Here is a 17,501-nt window from a genome sequence, read left to right on the forward strand (position 1 = left end):
AGTCAAGGATAGCTATTTAGAGGTTTGACCACCTTGTCTACCAGCATTGGTGCTTACCCAGTCTTATTTGCACTAGAAGTTTTATGATAAGAACGTTCTTGGATGAGTGCTTTTATGGGTTTTCCAGGAATCTAATTGGCTCAGTCTATGTCAGGTATCCACCTTCACCGTCCCTCTTCCTGCTACCCTGATTATGGCAGGATCACCTGGTACAAACATGACAGCCTAGGCTCATCCTTTCATCAGGGGGAGTAGCCGAGGTCCTTTTAAACGAGAAAGTTTGTTTGAAAACATGTCTGCTACAGCATTTGACTATGATAAAATTGTATTGGTTTTCCTACTGTAAGAGCACTGTAAAGAAAAAATATTCACATTTGATACAGGCTGTTTGATAAACACAGAATCAGTTGCTCTCTCTGGCAACTGATTCTGACTGGCGGATGTAGATACATTTGCTGCAAATAGTTGTTAAATTCGTAATTTGTGGTATCAAACATTTTTTATTTTAAGTCATGTCCTTATTGAAAAGTGCTATTTTCAGAGTAATTATATGCTGAGGGCAAAGTCATTACTGTTCAGAAAAACTGCAGTTTTGAATATCGAATAATTGTAAAGGTTTGAAAAACTAGTGCTAATGAAATCCAAGGGTGATCTGCCCATGATCATTAATTCTCTGTTCACTTAAGAAGATTCTAACTAAACAATGTACACTGGGATAATAATATTTATTTTACCTCTCTTTTCATTTTTTGGAACTTTTTATATGTCTTTCCCTCATTATTAATGCCAAATGCTTTTATTTAAAGAAAAAATGATGAAACAAAAGCTGACTAGAAATGTATGTGTTCAACCTCCACCATCATTCCTGAGAGTAGGAATCTTAAAATTCTCCTCTCTCCATTAATAAGAAAAAAACCAGACAGAAACAGAAAGAGAAAAGTAGTATTCCAAAGAGGAACCTACAGACTGGGGCAATTGAGAAACTGTCATGTCAATAACTAAGTATGATTTCCCCCTTCTATAGCAATAACTGATGAGTTTTGGGGGAGAATATTAATTGGTTGTGGCATAACCTTTTAAAATTCTATGGATTTTCCATTTTTTAAAGAACATATATGAAGTGGAAGCTTGGGGGGAACTCTTCCTTTGAACACTGAAACATCTTTTCGTCGCCATCATCAGTGATTATTAAGGAGGAGAGGAGATATTGCCTAGACCTCTTACAAACTAATCTTCTCAATCACTCCCGTTCTAGCTTTTCTCCACATTGTTGTCAAAGTGCAAATGTGATCTGTTACTTCTCTGCTTAAAGTACTTTCTGATTGTCACTGCTCTAGGATAGAGACCAGTATTATCAACATGGTCTACAAGGCCCTGTGTAATCTGGGTTCTGCATCCCTTTCCAGGTTCGTCTCACCTCATGCTCTCTTTACTGTCTCTATTTCACTGGTACTGGCTTTCTTCTTTTATCCTTAATGGCCACATGCCTTCCCAATATAAGCCTAACATTTCTGCCTAAAATGTTTATCCCTTCCACCACCCTACACCACTTCCATTTCATCCCATTGCCTAATTAATTTTTATTATTCAAATTTTAACTTGGCTACTACTTATTTCCTCAGTGAAAACCTTCCCTGCCCTCCCCAAATTGATATATCCTATCCAAGCATTACATACATCTCTTTCAGAGCAGTTTTCACAGTTGTTATTTTATGCTTACTTGAAGGGTTATTTGATTAATAATAATATTTAAGAATATCTTTCTCTACAGACTCAGGAAGAATCATCTTTTTAATTGCACTTTTTAAAATTGTACTTTTTAATTACTTTTAGAGGTATGTATTTCTTCAGATCTTTTGATATTTCTAAATATTTTAAGCTGATACATGCTTTTAATTCCAAAACTCCAAGTAGCAGTGAAATCAGCAAAACCCTTCTAAAGTGCAAATATAATAAAACATCACCCCCTTTACAGAACATAAATTGGAAAGAGTGGAAATAGCTAAGTTTATTTGAGAAATAGCCAAATAGCCATCAGAAATGTTTCCGACCAGTGCTAATGACCTCTAACAATTCTAAATTGAGTCCCATTTAACAATTGCTTGCCCAAAATAGATAACTTTTTGCAGTATCAGGTTAGATCTGAGAACACCCACTTGGCTATATTAGTTTCAGAGCTTTAAAATAATCATAATAGTAGTAATGAACTGAAAGCCATAAATAGTGTGCAACCCATGCGATTGCCATTGATTTGCTGTATCCTGATCACTTTCACAGTCCTTCATTTAATCAGGAAAGTCTTCTTTACATCTTTGGCTAGTATTCGTCCTTTCTCTTTTTTCATTCTACTTTCACGTTTAATTTTTTTTCTCACAGAGGTGCCTTACTTTCTTTAGATAAAATACTCACATTAGCATGGAAGATGTTTAGAACTATTGAAAGTTCAGGGAAAAAGAAGTAAAACTGATGAATAACTGAAGCAGTAATTAGTAAATGTTTATTGTGCAGCCACAAAAAGACAGTTTGCAGACCAGGAGCACTCAAACCAAAACCTGAGATGAGGCTCAGAGGTATATTGTTATAAAGCAGCTTGACTAGTTTCAGTGATTGGTTACAATATTAGAATTTTCTTAAATGAAGGGGAATTAGTTAATGATTATCTCTATCAATTTGGGGGAACAATTTAAGTTTCACTTATGATTTTCAGAGGCATAAACAAGAAGTGGCCCAGGTCAAGTTGGCCCCACTTGTCTAGCAAAATAAGCTAAATTAAGCTCTGCTTGTGTGACTAAACTGGTTTTGTCTGCTCATAGAATTTTCAAGTCTCGTCTCCATTTGTGTTCGATTTTATCGGTACTATCTTCTGAGAATCAATTACCTCTGTGAGTTTCTTTCATGCATTCAAGTCTGCACACAAATAAATGTTTTCCTTTAACTTTTGTTCTCAGTTTTATTCGGGGTCACATTTCAGGCAGCATCAACATTCCATTCAGCACTGCGTTCACTGCAGAAGGAGAGTTTACCCAAGGCCCTTATACTGCCATGCTCCAGAGCTTCAAAGGGAAGGTCATTGTCATCGTGGGACATGTGGCAAAGCACACAGCAGAGGTAAGTATACTCAGAAATATCATGTGCAACATGATGAGTTGTTTGCCTGCCTACTACAACAGATTGTCTAAAAGTATATTTCTTCAGGAGTCGCTCACAAATCAAGTGAGCTTTGAAGATCTGTCTCTATTGTTACATAAGAGAGATTGTCCAGCCTTTCCCAATTCAAGCTTTTTGTTCCCTCAGCGTGCAGCATAGGGATCAATACTAAGCTTGGAAAACTCCAAATGATAGCCTGAGATGTTTTGGTTTGGTTTTGGATTTTTTTTTTTTAACTGCTTTCTGAAATTGCAAAGAAGTAGCTTCAGTTCCTTCCATTGGAGAAAAGCACTGGGGCTTGATTGGAGTCTCTGAAATTTGGTCATGATGGAATTTGTTGGATTCGGGAGTTTTGTTTACCATAGGCTCAAAGCTTTTTGATGACAGAGAATTCAGGAAGGATATCAACTTTCAGATATGAGAAGGATATGAAACAATAAAATGGCTTCATTCTTCTGACTGTTCTAAAAAAATTTTGAAAAATGAAACAAAGAGGAGCTTTTGGAAGTCAAAAATATCACCTTTATTTTTCATATATGCAAGTTAGAGAGTATGGAGTATGAGAGCCAAGTGGATTTGCTTACAAATCCCCCAGTCAAACTTATCAAAATGTGCACTTTGAATATGTCCAAGTTATTGCATGCAAGTATAGCTTATATAGGTGGATAGATATATGTCTAGATATCAGGAAGTGTTGAACCAAAACAGGCCCTTTTTCTAAAAGGAGGGAAGAATCTGATCCTGGAAAAGCAACAGAAATAGTTTGCTCTTTGCAAGTGGCTTATTCCCAAGAGGAAGAAGGGCAGAACTGAGCCTTCCCAAATTTACCAGTTAAATAAATTACTACACTTCCCAGGTCAGAGTGAAGAGAGGGACAAAAAGAAAGGATAGGAATATGCTTAGAAAAATTTCCTCCTCAAGGAAATAAGCAGTGGAGATGAACTATCCCCCTGTAATATGTGCATTCTTTTTTGTCTGTATAACCCGAGTAATCCAGAAAGGAGATCACTGGAAATGTAGTCAAATGAAAACTTTAAGACTTTTGGTCATAGACTGTTTTAAGCAACCAATTATCCTTGTCTAAGAAGTACAGGGCTAATGGTGGTAGCATTGGCTTTATATTTTTTTAACAGAGAAATGCCAATCAAAACTACAATATGGCATCACCTCACACAGGTCAGAATGGCCATCATTAAAAAATCCACAAATGATAAATGCTGGAGAGGGTGTGGAGAAAAGAGAACCTTCCTACACTGCTGGTGGGAGTGTAGTTCAGTGCAGCCATTATGGAAAACAGTATGGAGATTCCTCAAAGGACTAAAAATAGATTAACTGTATTGTGGATTTTTTAATGATGGCCATTCTGACTGGTGTGAGGTGATACCTCATTGTAGTTTTGATTGGCATTTCTCTGATAATTAGTAATATTGAGTGTTTTTTCATGTGCCTATTGGCCATTTGTATGCCTTCATTGGAGAATTGCTTGTTTAGGTTTTCTGTCCATTTTTGGATTGGATTTCTTTTTTGTTATTAACTTGAATGAGCTGTTTGTATATTCTGGAAATTAAGCCCTTGTCAGTTGCATCATTTGCAAATATTTTCTCCCATTCCGTAAGTTGTCATTTTGTTTTGCTCATGGTTTCCTTTGCTGTGCAAAAGTTTATAAGCTTAATTAGGTCCCATTTGTTTATTTTTGCTTTTATTTCTATTGCCTCGGTAGACTGCCCTAGGAAAACATTGCTAAGATTTATATCAGAAAATGTTTTACCTATGTTTTCTTCTAGGAGGTTTAGAGTGTCTTGTCTTATATTTAAGTCTGTAAGCCACTTTAAGTTTATTTTTGTGTCTGGTGTGAGGGAGTGTTCTAATTTCATTGATTTACATGCTACTATCCAGTTTTCCCAGTGCCATTTGCTGAAGAGACCGTCTTTTCTCCATTGTATATTCTTGCCTCCTTTGTTGAAGATTAATTGACTGTAAGTCTGTGGATTTATTTCTGGGCTCTCTGTTCCATTCCCTTGATCCATATGTCTGTTTTTATGACAATACCACACTGTTTTTATTACTGTGGCTCTGTAGTATTGTCTGAAGTCTGGGAGGGTTATTCCTCGAGCTTCCTTCTCTTTCTTCAGTAAATGCTTTGGCGATTCTGGGTGTTTTATGGTTCCTTATAAATTTTAGGATTGTTTGTTCTAGTTCTGTGAAAAATGTCCTGGGTAATTTGATAGGGATCACATTAAATCTGTAGATTGCTTTGGGTAGTATGGCCATTTTAACAATACTAATTCTTCCAACCCAAAAGCATGGGATATCTCTCTATTTCTTAAAGTGGCCTTAAATTTTCTTAATCAGTGTTTTGTACTTCTCAGCATATAAGTCTTTCACCTCCTTGGTCAAGTTTATTCCTAAATATTTTAGCGTTTTGAATGCAATTTTAGAAAGATTGTATCTTTCCTTTTCTGATATTTTGTTGTTAGCATAAAGAAATGCAGCTGATTTCTGTATGCTAATCTTGTATGCTGCTACCTTGCTGAATTCTTGTATCAGCTCTAGTAGTTTCTGTGTGGAGCCTTTAGGGTTTTCTATATATATAGTATCATGTCATCTGCATACAGTGACAGTTTTACCTCTTCCCTTCCAATTTGGATCTCTTTTATTTCTTTTTCTTGTCTGATTGCTATGGCTAGGATTTCCAAAGCATTAGCTTTTGACACGAAATGAAGGTCATCCTTGATGATGAAGCTTAATAGACCAAACTAAAGAAGTATCTCAGTGGATATTAGTTATAAGTCATAAATCACTCACCCTTCTTTTGTGTAATTGTATCTAGTGTCTCACAAGAAATCATCTAAATATACTTATTTCAGGGAAGGTCAATATAGTAAATGACTAATGTGCAATTTTAAGTAAATTAGAACATTTTAGAACTAAAGCCATGATATCTGAATAATTTTGATGTTAAGTTTATTATTATAAATATTGTTGGTTTACTACTAGCACAATACTGCTGCTGCTATATTAATCTGTATTGCCATATCTTTCCAAAGAAAAATATCCATTTTCAATTGCAGTGTATATCAATACATTCAACCCAGAAATACTATTAAAAATTAGATATTTCTGGGTTCAAAGTAACATACAGCATTAGGAAGAAATCTTTACAATGATAATCCCAGTTACTGACTGGTCTTTGTGTGGTAGGCTCTGTAATGATAATTACCTTATATATGTTATCTGTTTTTATTCTTCATAACAATTCTATGAAGGAGGCATTATTTACATATTTTATATATGAGAAAAATTTAGAGTTTATCTAATTTGCCTGTATCAGAGCCAGGATTGAAACATGAGTCTTTTTGACTCTAGGCCATACCCTTTAATAGGCTTATTCTGATTTTTCATAGATCACAGTAGTTCCTCCCATTATATGAAACCAGCAAAATAAATTTTTATGCTCTAAGTGCTAATAAGCTTATTAAGGCTCTGTTTTCACAAAGCATTCACTATTTGAAAGATGGTATCTAGTAAGTGGCCCGTATATGATTTAATCTTCTTAAATATGTCAAATGTTCCCAAATATCCCACTCATATTAATCTCCAGATATATGTTTATTCTAATTTTACCATAGAAGCCAAAACATATATATAAATAAATAGATAACTCATTTCTTTCATTAAATAATCAATTATAAAGCATTTGCCAATTATATGCAAGATGCTGTGTGAAATGCCAGTCTATCACAGTGCAAATACATTTAAAAGTTCAACATATGAAGGAAATCTAGAAGTAAGACTATTCAGATGAAGTAATAATAATATATGATAACAATGGTAATAAATAGCCATCGCAATCTGAGTAAATTACCCGATGTCTTGCTTAGCAGAAACCAGATTCTATCATGAGCAATTCCTTCTTCAAACTTTCCATGACTATTTATTCCTTTAGACAACAATGACTGTATGTATATACAACAAATTGTATACTCAGCTATTAATGCTTCAATCCAACCTTAGAAAGTAATTTTTGAGAAACAGTTTTAAATATTGGCATAGCGATGTGTCGATTGAAAAAAAAATGCATAATCTAAAAGTTGAGAATTATGTTTTTTTCAGTGGACTTACTGAGGACATAAGCCAGGATATAGCCTCTTGGATACCTCTGAGAGACTCTTCCAAAGGGGTAAGGGAGGAACCAGGATATATAGAAGCTTTTGCTGAGAAAATAAAAACATCTACTTGAACATCAGAAGATTACTGCTAATCACAAGAACAGACATCTCAATGATTTTATTGTTTTTCTATGTATGGGATGATGCAAGAGGCTGGGCTTATTGAAATTATTCCTTTGATATGCATCTTAACTATCTAGGGCCAGTATCCTGTTTTTCTCCATCCTGAATTCCCCTCAGCGTGCACTGCCCCTCAGGGGGCTGCTGCAGTGGCTTATGGTTATATGGCTGCAACATCCTTTGTTTACTGAAATGGCAGGTGATATTCTTTGTCCACAGATGTACCTTTAGTAATTTTCATAACATGAGGCTTAAGAGAACTTTAGATATTTATTTACTTATACTGTTCTATCATCTTTTTGTCTGCTATACAGATCTGTAGAATGTAGTATATTATTTTGATTGATTTTCATATGTTTAACTACCCTTGCATTCCTAGCATAAATTCCACTTAGTCCTGATGTATAATCCTTTCAGTAGGCTCCTGAATTCAGTTTGCTAGTATTTTGTTGAGGATTTTTACATCAGTATTTATCAGGGATATTTGTCTGTAATTTTCTTTCTTGCAGTGTGTTTGTCTGACTTTGGTAAAAGAATAGTGCTAGTCTCATAGCATGAGTTAGGAAGTGTTCTCTCTTCTTCAGTTTGTTGGAAAGGTTTGAGAAAGATTGGTTTTAATTCTAGCCAGAGAAATTAGGCAAGAAAAAGAAATAAGAGGTATCAAAATTGAACATGCATTAACTTTCTGGGGCTGCCATTAAAAAGTAACACAAACTGGGTGGCTTAAAACAACATAGTTCTGGAGGCTAGACGTCTGGAATCAAGGTGTCAGCCATGCTCCCTCTGAGACTCTGGGTGGTATCTTTCTTTGCCTTTTCCAGCTTTTGGGGTGGCCAGCAATCCTTCCCACCCACAAAATGGTAGACAATATTTGTAAATTACATATCTAATGAGGATTACTATCAGAATATGAAGTCAACACACAAACATCAGTTGTATTTCTAGTCACTAACAACTCCTACAACTCAACAACAAAAAGACAATCAAATTTTAAAATGGGCAAACTTTTAAACATTTTAGACATTTCTCTGAAGAAGATACACAAGTGGACAATAATCACATGAAAATATACTTGACATCATTAGTCATTAGGGAAATGCAAATCAAAACGACAATGAGATACCACTCCACACCCAAGTGTTGGCAAGGATGTGGAGAAATTGGAACCTTGGTGCATGGCTTGAGGGGAATGTAAAATGATGCAGCTTCTGTAGAAAACAGTTTAATAGTTTGGTAGCTCCTTCAAAATGTAGACATAGAATTACCATATGACCAGCAATTCCACTCCTAGGTGAATATCCAAAAGAATTGAAAACATGGGCTCAAACAGATACTTAACATGCCAGTGTTCATAGCAGCATTATCTACAACAGCCAAAAGGTGGAAACAACCCAAGTGTCCCTCAACAGACTAATAAATAAGCAAAGTGTGGTATATACATATGTGTACTATTATCCAGCCATAAAAAGGGATGACATCTGGATACAAGCTACAACATGGATAAACCTTGAAAACAGTTTAAATAAGCCAAACACAAATGACAAATATTCCATGATTCCACTTATATAAAATATCTAAAATAGGCAAATTCATAGAGACAGAGTAAATTAGTGCTACTGGGGGCTAAGGAAGGGGTGGGGGGGAGCGGTGGGAGTTTTTGCTTAATCGGTACAGAGTTTCTGTTTGAGATGATTTAAAAATTTGGAAATAACCAGTGGTGTTGGTTGTACAGCATTGTCAATATACTTACTGCCACTAAATTGTACACCTAAAAATGGTTAAAATGGAAAATTGTATGTTAAATATATTTTGTAAGAATTTTTTTAAGTTCTACGGTTTGATGTCTGCAGTTTACCCCACTGTCCCCAGTTTATCTGAGCCCTACAATTTTTGGTCAAATAGTAGTGGAGAATCTTTCATAAGACCTGTTCTGATCTCATCTTTTTCCTCTGTGGGTGTTAAAAACAAAAACAAAACAGTGATTTCTAAGCAAGTAGCAGCTTCTCTTCTAAGCTGAAATTAGTGCACTGCAGCTAGCAGAATCCTGTTTTGAAAAGATTAAGAAAGCCGTAGTTGAATGCTATGAAAAAAAAGCACAGGTGACAATTCTAGTCAGTACAGTTACAAATTATCTTTGCAAATGTTTGTGATTTTTATGTCAAACCCATTTTGGACTTGGGAATTTTCTATTTGCAAAGCAGTAGGCACTGATTGTAATTTTTCTAGTTTTACATCTTCTGTTAAGACCTGATAATAGAGCTAGACTGAAAATTCAACAAATGAAAATACTAAATGAAATAGAGTATAGCTCAATAAAAGAAAAAGGCTATTGAATTAAACAAGTAGCAAAGTATCATTGAACAACTGCAAGAGAGAGCAAATGAACCACTTGTCTAGACTACGATAGTATTAAAATCACCCATTTGACATACAAATTATAGTGTCTTTTATAATAGAAATATGAAGAAATTACAATGACTAGATGTATTGAATATATTATCTAAAAATCACAAAGAAGACAGAACAGATCTGAGAAATACCATTTATTCATGTACCTAAGTAACTATAATCAGAAGATATATGATACTATTTTAATTACATGTTAATTAGCTATTTTCTGTAATTCAGTTGATTAGCAATTTCTTGCTATAAGATGGCTTCTTTACAATTATTACTTCATAAAGCTTTTGTATTTGGCCTAGCTTCCACATTAAACACATCAGAAATTTTCAGAATCTTCTATTCCTTATCTGGATAAAACACTGCTTTCCCCTAGAACAGGGCAGGAAAGGAGGACTACAAAGATCTTAGTTTAAGTAGAATCCCATGTAGAGGCTTCTTCATACCAGAATTAAGTCCTCCTAAATCTCACTTGTCAGTTAATCTTTAATTCACCTTACCCTGCAGGTTAAAGCAGTGAGCCATTATATGATCAAGCGTATCCAGATATTTTGTGAACAAAGTTATGTCAGCATCAAGGAAATTCAGATAGTCTCAAGTGACTGACTGGAGTCCTTAGTTTCTGAAATGTGTGCTACTGCTCCAAGGGTAGATCATATTTTGTTCTAATCCTTGCTGCTGTATGGTTGAGTTTAATTTAACAAGCCAAACAAATACAGACTGCATCTGTTGGTAGGGTTTACAGGAGTAGGAAGACCTCTGTGTCAAAACAAGGGTAAAATCAATTCAGGCTTTATGTCACATTTTAAATGGAAAACATGGCAAAGTCTCACTCTTGTCTTTTTGCAGAGATTATCATCTTTTTGAAACTCACATGAGAAACTGCATCTCTGATTGATAAACTAGAATTACATTCCCTGGGCATACAAGGAAAACATGCCAGCATGATATGTACAGAAAGCCCCATAAAAGATATCTCTTACAAAATGAAACATGCTGAACTAATCTCAGAGAACAAGTGTATAAATCTGAGAATTAAGGCAATAACTATTCAGATCAACAAGAGGAGGCAGAGGTAGTCTACCATCCGTATCGTGGATTAAATGAACCCACAGGAAAGAGCATTGTTACAGCCTTGAGCAGGTTACTCAGATTTAAAGGAAATTTTGTTTTTAACATTAATCAGATATTCTCTAGGGGTAAATGTATGATTTGTTTTGATACTTCCAGCATCCATTACTTACATTGCCCTACTCCCAACCTAAAGTCAAAGTCTCATGTATCTCAACTTGATAACACTATTATAAATCCATGTCTTTTCTAGAAGTAAATTATCATGTTTAGCAAGAATGATGACTTAGCACAACAGCATGCTTTAATATGTTATTGGGTAATTTTTTCCTACCCTGTGGGAAAATAATGTAGTAGGATCCAACTCTTGAGCTAGTGATGGGTCTCAGACAGGAAAATGGCCAACAACGTCGACTGCAACAAAATGAAAGTCCAACTGGTGTTTAATTTTAGTGAGTCTTTAAGGAAAACTGTAAATATCGTATTGCTGTGTTAGTCACTGAAATGCATATGACTTTAAAAATAATTGCCCTATATCTAGATTAATTTTAGTGGTTATGAGACCACAAAGATTCTATCCCTGCAAATGTATCACATCAAAAGGTTATCTAAGAAAAAAATTGAAGGAATCTTTGCATTTCACTTTGACTTGTCAACGGCCCTTTGGAAAATATTAGGAACAGCTCATCTTACTCTTAAAATGTTATATTCTTGGCGTGAAATCAGTGCTCTCCTTCTGTCATCAGAAGAAATATTCATCTGAGAACATAAGAGGCAGTTGCAGTGATAAGTCGTGTGCTATTATTCTTTCCTTTAAAACAAAACAAAACAAAGCCAAAAAGACAAAGAGTAGAACATTAATGTTTCTGAATGACATTTGATTCAGACCTAGACAGGAGATGATTTTTGTGGAGATTCTATGACTAAACGGTGTGAGTAGCTGATGCTTTTCACCCTTGCTTTCCACCTTGGAAAAGATTAAATTTAAAATATGGCATCTGTTTTCAAATGAAAATAATCAGATTTATATCAAGCAAACATACCACTGCAGCTATTTTAAAAAATAAGTTAATAGTCCAATTACATTCATTTATACTCCCCTGGAGGCCAAGGTTATTTGGCTTTTGGATGTTAAGTTGGAAATTAATTTGTACTGCAGTAATAAAATGCTTACACCCTCTAGTCCTACTCTCTTACTTCCTGGATCCCCTTAACCAAGCAAAACCAAGTTCTGGGATAATCTGACGATCACTGCTATCCCTTATCTTTTGCTGGTCCCTTTTTCTCTCTCCAGCTCTGTCTCCTTCCTCTCTTTGCTCAAGCTCTTCCTTTAGCTTTTGGCCTCAGTCACCCGAGATTATCCTACTCCAAGCATGTGCTCAAAGCGGACCAAATGATTCTGAAAACACTTTAACCAACTCAGCATATATGTAATCCCTATAGTAAATTTCTCTGGCTCTAGATATATCTACCTAGTTTGTCAGATTAAGAAGATACTTTTAACTACTTTGTATGAGATTTGTATCTGTCAGAAAACGTAGTAGGCCTCTGCATAATGGTCCCTTAAGCATTTTGATAAAGAAGAGGAAGTGAATCTCGTTTATGAGTTCCAAATATGCTAGGAATTCTTTCTTGGTCTTGTTAGACCTGTAAGCACTGGGTATGGTTAAACTTGGCTTTCTTCCTGACTTTTTCCTTGCCTTCTTGTCAGCAAATGTTTTGGTCTGTGGGTTTATATCAGATTATAAGGAAACATTTTAGATATTAATGCAACTTGAACACACTAGACACCATTTGCAGCTTACAAGTAACAGTGAAAACTCTTCTATATAACTCTACACTTGTTAACTGATAGAGGATAACTTATTTTAGAAAACCCATGAACTAAAGCTTGTCCTGTGGAGTCCCTAGTCTCATAGCTTTTCAAAAGTTTTGTGAAGTAAAAAGCAATGTAGTTATAGTAAGGGGAACCTTAAAACACCTAATCCAGACTTTGGGGTTTTTTAGCATGTATACTGGATGTATTATGTATATAAGCAATTTTTTAAAAGACAGAGGGAACTCATTTCCAATTTCCAAGAAAAATTACCAAGTCATTATCTGAATTTTGTGATCTCTGGTACCTCTATTCGTGACCTGTCGCAGAATAAAAGTTATCCTGTCTCAATACATGTTGTTCTACATACCTACTCTGCCCTCCACAGCCCAATATTTAATTAACTGCTCCTTACAACACGAATGTTTAGGGCTGACTATGAAACTAATCATAGTCACCCTCCCTCTTGACCTGTAGAGTTTGGGACTTGGCTGTGATCCATCACAGCCCTAACTGTTTTGAATCTGAGTTTTTATTGTATACATCTCTTTTAGAGCATAGTATACTGTATGTAATGTAATGTGACCCATGGCTTGGATACAGTATGGGCTTACTGTTCTTGGTCATCTAGTGTAAACAGAAGTTGATAAATGATTGTTGCTGAAATTCTGGTCCCAGATATCACAGATCATAGGAAATAGTACCACAAGACCCATTAGAGCTCCTTACACATGATGCTGTTAGATGATGCAATTTTATCAGAAGAGGCTTAACCTCTAATGTGAGCCATCACACTTTTATGTCATAAAAACAAACTTTTATGTCATTATGTCTAAAAATGTTTTCTCCTATTTTTTTTTGACATCAACTTTTCAGAAAACTTCCACATAGTCATTCCTGGGAGAACTTATTTGGAAGTATAAGCTGTTGTTAACCACTAATCTGTAAATCTGTAGAAAGATCCCAATTTGCCATATGTATAAACATTAGATAACTATCAACTATCTCAAAGTTTAAGATTAAATGAATTAGTATAAGGGAAAAATTTTAACCTAGAGTCCATCATGAGTTTTAGAAGGTCTCTGAAATAATTAAAATTATATGTAAAGTGTTGTACATATGTGCTATTTTTTATTTTTAGAGAATAGATTCAAAGCTTTATTCTGATTGCCAAAATGTATGTATGACTAGTAAAAAAAATTATGTGTGACCCAGTAAATTGTAAGAGTCACTAGTATAAATTACTGCTCCAACATGAACAGTTCACCATAAACACTGTAAAGCCCTACCTTATATTTCATCTGGGGACAATTCTGCCTTTTAAGTTTGAATCCACGCAGTTGCAGGGTGTTGTAAATAAATGACTCTCCTATTAGAGGATCAACTGGGCGGAAAGAAAGAGTAGGAAGGGAGGAAAGGAGAAAACTAACTTTACAGTATTTACTATGAATCAAGCACTTACACATGTAATGCCTAATTCAGTCCTCCCGATAACCCTTTACGTGCACTTACTATTCAAGCATATTATTATTACACATCGCACAGGTGAAGAAACTAAGGCCAAAAAGGCTAAGTGATTTACCCAATAGTCCACGGCTAACCGGTGGGAAAACCCTGATTCCAGCTCTGTGTTGCCTAACTGCAAAGTTCCTACACTTTCCTCCCTACCACCTGGCCTGTTTGATTGAAATATTGAGTTCCTTCACGTTAATTGGTGGAACAGATTTTACGGAAAAATCATTATTTGTCTTATCATTCTGTTAACTAGGTCTGAAATTCTCTTGTCCCCACTTTCCAGCTGTCTTCACTTAGATCACCAGTAACTCGTGCCTGACCTACTACAACTTCCCAGTGTCCCTGCCTGCAGCCTCCTCCCTCCAGTTCTACCCTGCAACCAGAGAGATTTTTGAAATGTCAACCTGATCATTGTCAAAATGCCTCTATGACTTCTCATTGCCTTCAAAATAAAATTCAAACCCTAATCATGATTTATACAGCCCTTCATAATCTGAACTCTGCTTTGTTTTTGAAGCTTACCCTCACCATTCTTCCCTCACCCTGTTAGATTCTAGTCATAATTAACTACTTGTAGTTCCTTATATGCTGTCTCTTTGTACTTCTCTCTATTTGGAGCATTCTTCCAACTTCTGTTCACTTGGGTAACTACCACTTGTCTTGAAAAGTTGTTTATATAGCATTTCTTCATGGAACTTGTTCTTAACTCCTCAAGTCTGGGACTAACTACCCTTCCCAAGTGCTCTTAGAAAATCTTTTACTTACTCTTATAGTATAGAGTTTCTGTGTGCATGAGATAAAAACCCATCCTCCCTGTAGGGGCACACAGCACCATGTAAGGGCACAAAGCTTGGAAAGGAGAGGATGGGCTACATTTCATGCTCCATTTACCCCTTTTCCAGGTTCTCTCATGAATTTGCACAACCATAAATGACGGCTCTGTGAAGCCTTTATCAAATGGCATTGTGATCGCCTACCCACTTACCTGCATCTCCTACTAAGCTCCGAGCTGTCTGAGGATAGGGATTCATTGTCAAGCCCCAGCCCCTAGCATACTGCCTTTCAAGTTACAAGCATTCAATAAATATCTGATGGTCGAATTAATGCCTAAGTTAAGAATGAACACCTGAAAAATAATAGTTTACAGTGGACAATGCCTTTGAAGAAATTGGTAAAAAGAGGAAGACAAAAGAAAAAAATGCTGATATCAACTACTAGTTTAATTTAAGACAACAAATATTGAGTGCCTGCATGGTGGAAACTATGATGGGGAAACAGAAAACGACAGTCCCCGGCCCTTATAAAACTTGCAGTCTAGTTAAGAAGATAAGACATGTATACAACTGATTAAAACACGAAGTGGAGTGGCGTGTGCTATGAGATTTATAATTAAAGTTCTAGAAAATCAATGAGAAGGACGAAATTTCTTCCAGTTAAATGAGGGATTGCTAAAGCTTCATGGAGAAGGTGATAATGGACCTAGACCTTGAATTATGTGTAAGATTTCAGTAAGGAAAAGTGTTGGGAGAAGGGACTGTTCCAGGCAAAGAAAATAGCACAGGTTAATTGGAAAGCACAGAGCTTCTCTGAAGAGCATTTTAGCTGCAGATAAGGCTGGAAAGATAGGTGGAGAGTTTGGTTATACAGGGCCTTAATGCTGTGCTAAGGAGTTTACATTTTAGCAGTTGAGAGCCATTAAAAGTTTTAAAGAATAAAAGTAACGCTATCTGCTGTATTTTAGAAAGTCATTTGGAAAATTCCTTGTAAAGTGTCTCCCATCTCTTTTGCCCTTGATCCCAATAAAATAGAAATTTTGAAACACCGAGAACCAGAGACCACTTAAAGAATTTTACTCTGCCTATATTCCCAGTCTATTTCAGTGCCAGGTTCTTTCCAGGTTCTACCTTTAGTTAACCTTCTGTTCCAAGTTTACAATCTCCCACTATCTAAATAGTCTCTAAGCCCGCAGAGTCGGCAAAGCTCGTGTGGCTGTGGGGAAAAGACAGCAGAGGAATTTGTCTGAGACTGACAGGCGAAGCTCTCCAACTTTCAAAAGGAGGTTCAGAAAATGTCCTCATTGCTTTTATTATGTGCTTCAAGGCATCTGGTAACATCCTGTCACTATCTCCTCTTACCTTATATGGAACACTAAAGGACAACCTTCTCATTAATCTTTAATTTAAATATAAATAAATGGATGTATTTATGTAAAGAATAAGCAAGTATAAGTCTAAAATGAAGAATTTCTTTTGTCATTCTCAAAATTCAAAGAAATTTTAGACTTAAAATTATCAAAATGAAGCTTTGAAGAAGAGCTTTTAGATGCTACAAATAGTCCTTGCCAACTATAAACAAGCTATTACATGGAAGAGATCCACAGATCTTGACTCATCTTGCTTAAGGACAATAGCTCTAGAAAGGAAAATATCTCTACACCACAGTTACTGGGGTCTTAGGATTTCCTAAGGGTCTTCTGTGATGTTACCATGTAGGCAGCAAAGTGCTGGGTAAAATGGAAAGGGAAAAACTAAAAGCACAAGAACCACTTAGGAACTAATCAAAGAGTAACTGGGGTCTAAAATGGAGTAGGAGCAACAGAATGGAAAAGAAGAAATGGATCCAAGAAAAATGACAGCTGAGCTTTGTGCTTAATTGAATATGGAACCAAAGGAGTTTTTTTTTTTTAAGTCAAAGATCGCCTTAAAGTTTCCAGGTTCGGTGTTTGGGGAGGTTACTGATACTTTTAACAGAGATAAGGAAGAGAAAAATAAAGTAGATTTGGAGGGAATGCAGTGAATTTTGAACATACTGAGTTTGACATGCTAATGGGACATCAGTATGAAAAATGGCAGTCCAGAATTTAGAGGTTCAGACTAGAATTCAAAGGAGAGTTAAAATTAGATGAGTATACACAGAATCCTTCCACTCATGAAGTGAACACCTAAGTATTCTGAAATTCAGGAAAAAAGAAATAGAGGGTTTTTCTTTACTATAAATTTACAAACTTATGAGTGTATTATTTCAGAAAAGGAGATGAATTCCAGGTGATAGCTTGAACAAGAGATTATTCAAAGACCATTAAAAGATAAACTTGTTTCAAGAAATTGTAAAAATCCATTCATCGTCTCCATTACAAGCCAGCTTATACATCAGAAAAATTTACTTTAGTGCAAGTGATTGGTAGAGAAGATAACAAAGAAAACAAGAGATCGTAGGAAAAATGGAAGAAGGAAAGGAAAACACCATTTGGACATGTGAGAAAA

At 35.6% G+C, this 17,501-nt stretch overlaps 1 protein-coding gene across 6 annotated transcripts in view; it reads left to right on the top strand.

Moving 5' to 3' along the window:
* Positions 1 to 17,501, top strand: part of TBCK (TBC1 domain containing kinase) — a 197,058-nt gene that overhangs the window by 145,777 nt on the left and 33,780 nt on the right. For all 6 annotated transcript variants that reach the window (XR_012499465.1, XR_012499462.1, XR_012499463.1 and 3 more), the window contains exon 25: positions 2,949 to 3,108. Coding sequence is in view for 1 of the 6 variants with exons in the window: in XM_010953629.3 (XP_010951931.1) it covers positions 2,949 to 3,108 (160 nt within the window). In the remaining 5 variants the exon portion in view is untranslated. The remainder of the gene's footprint in view (positions 1 to 2,948; positions 3,109 to 17,501) is intronic.

Source organism: Camelus bactrianus, chromosome 2 (genome assembly GCF_048773025.1).
Source record: "Camelus bactrianus isolate YW-2024 breed Bactrian camel chromosome 2, ASM4877302v1, whole genome shotgun sequence".
Classification (NCBI taxonomy): domain Eukaryota; kingdom Metazoa; phylum Chordata; class Mammalia; order Artiodactyla; family Camelidae; genus Camelus; species Camelus bactrianus.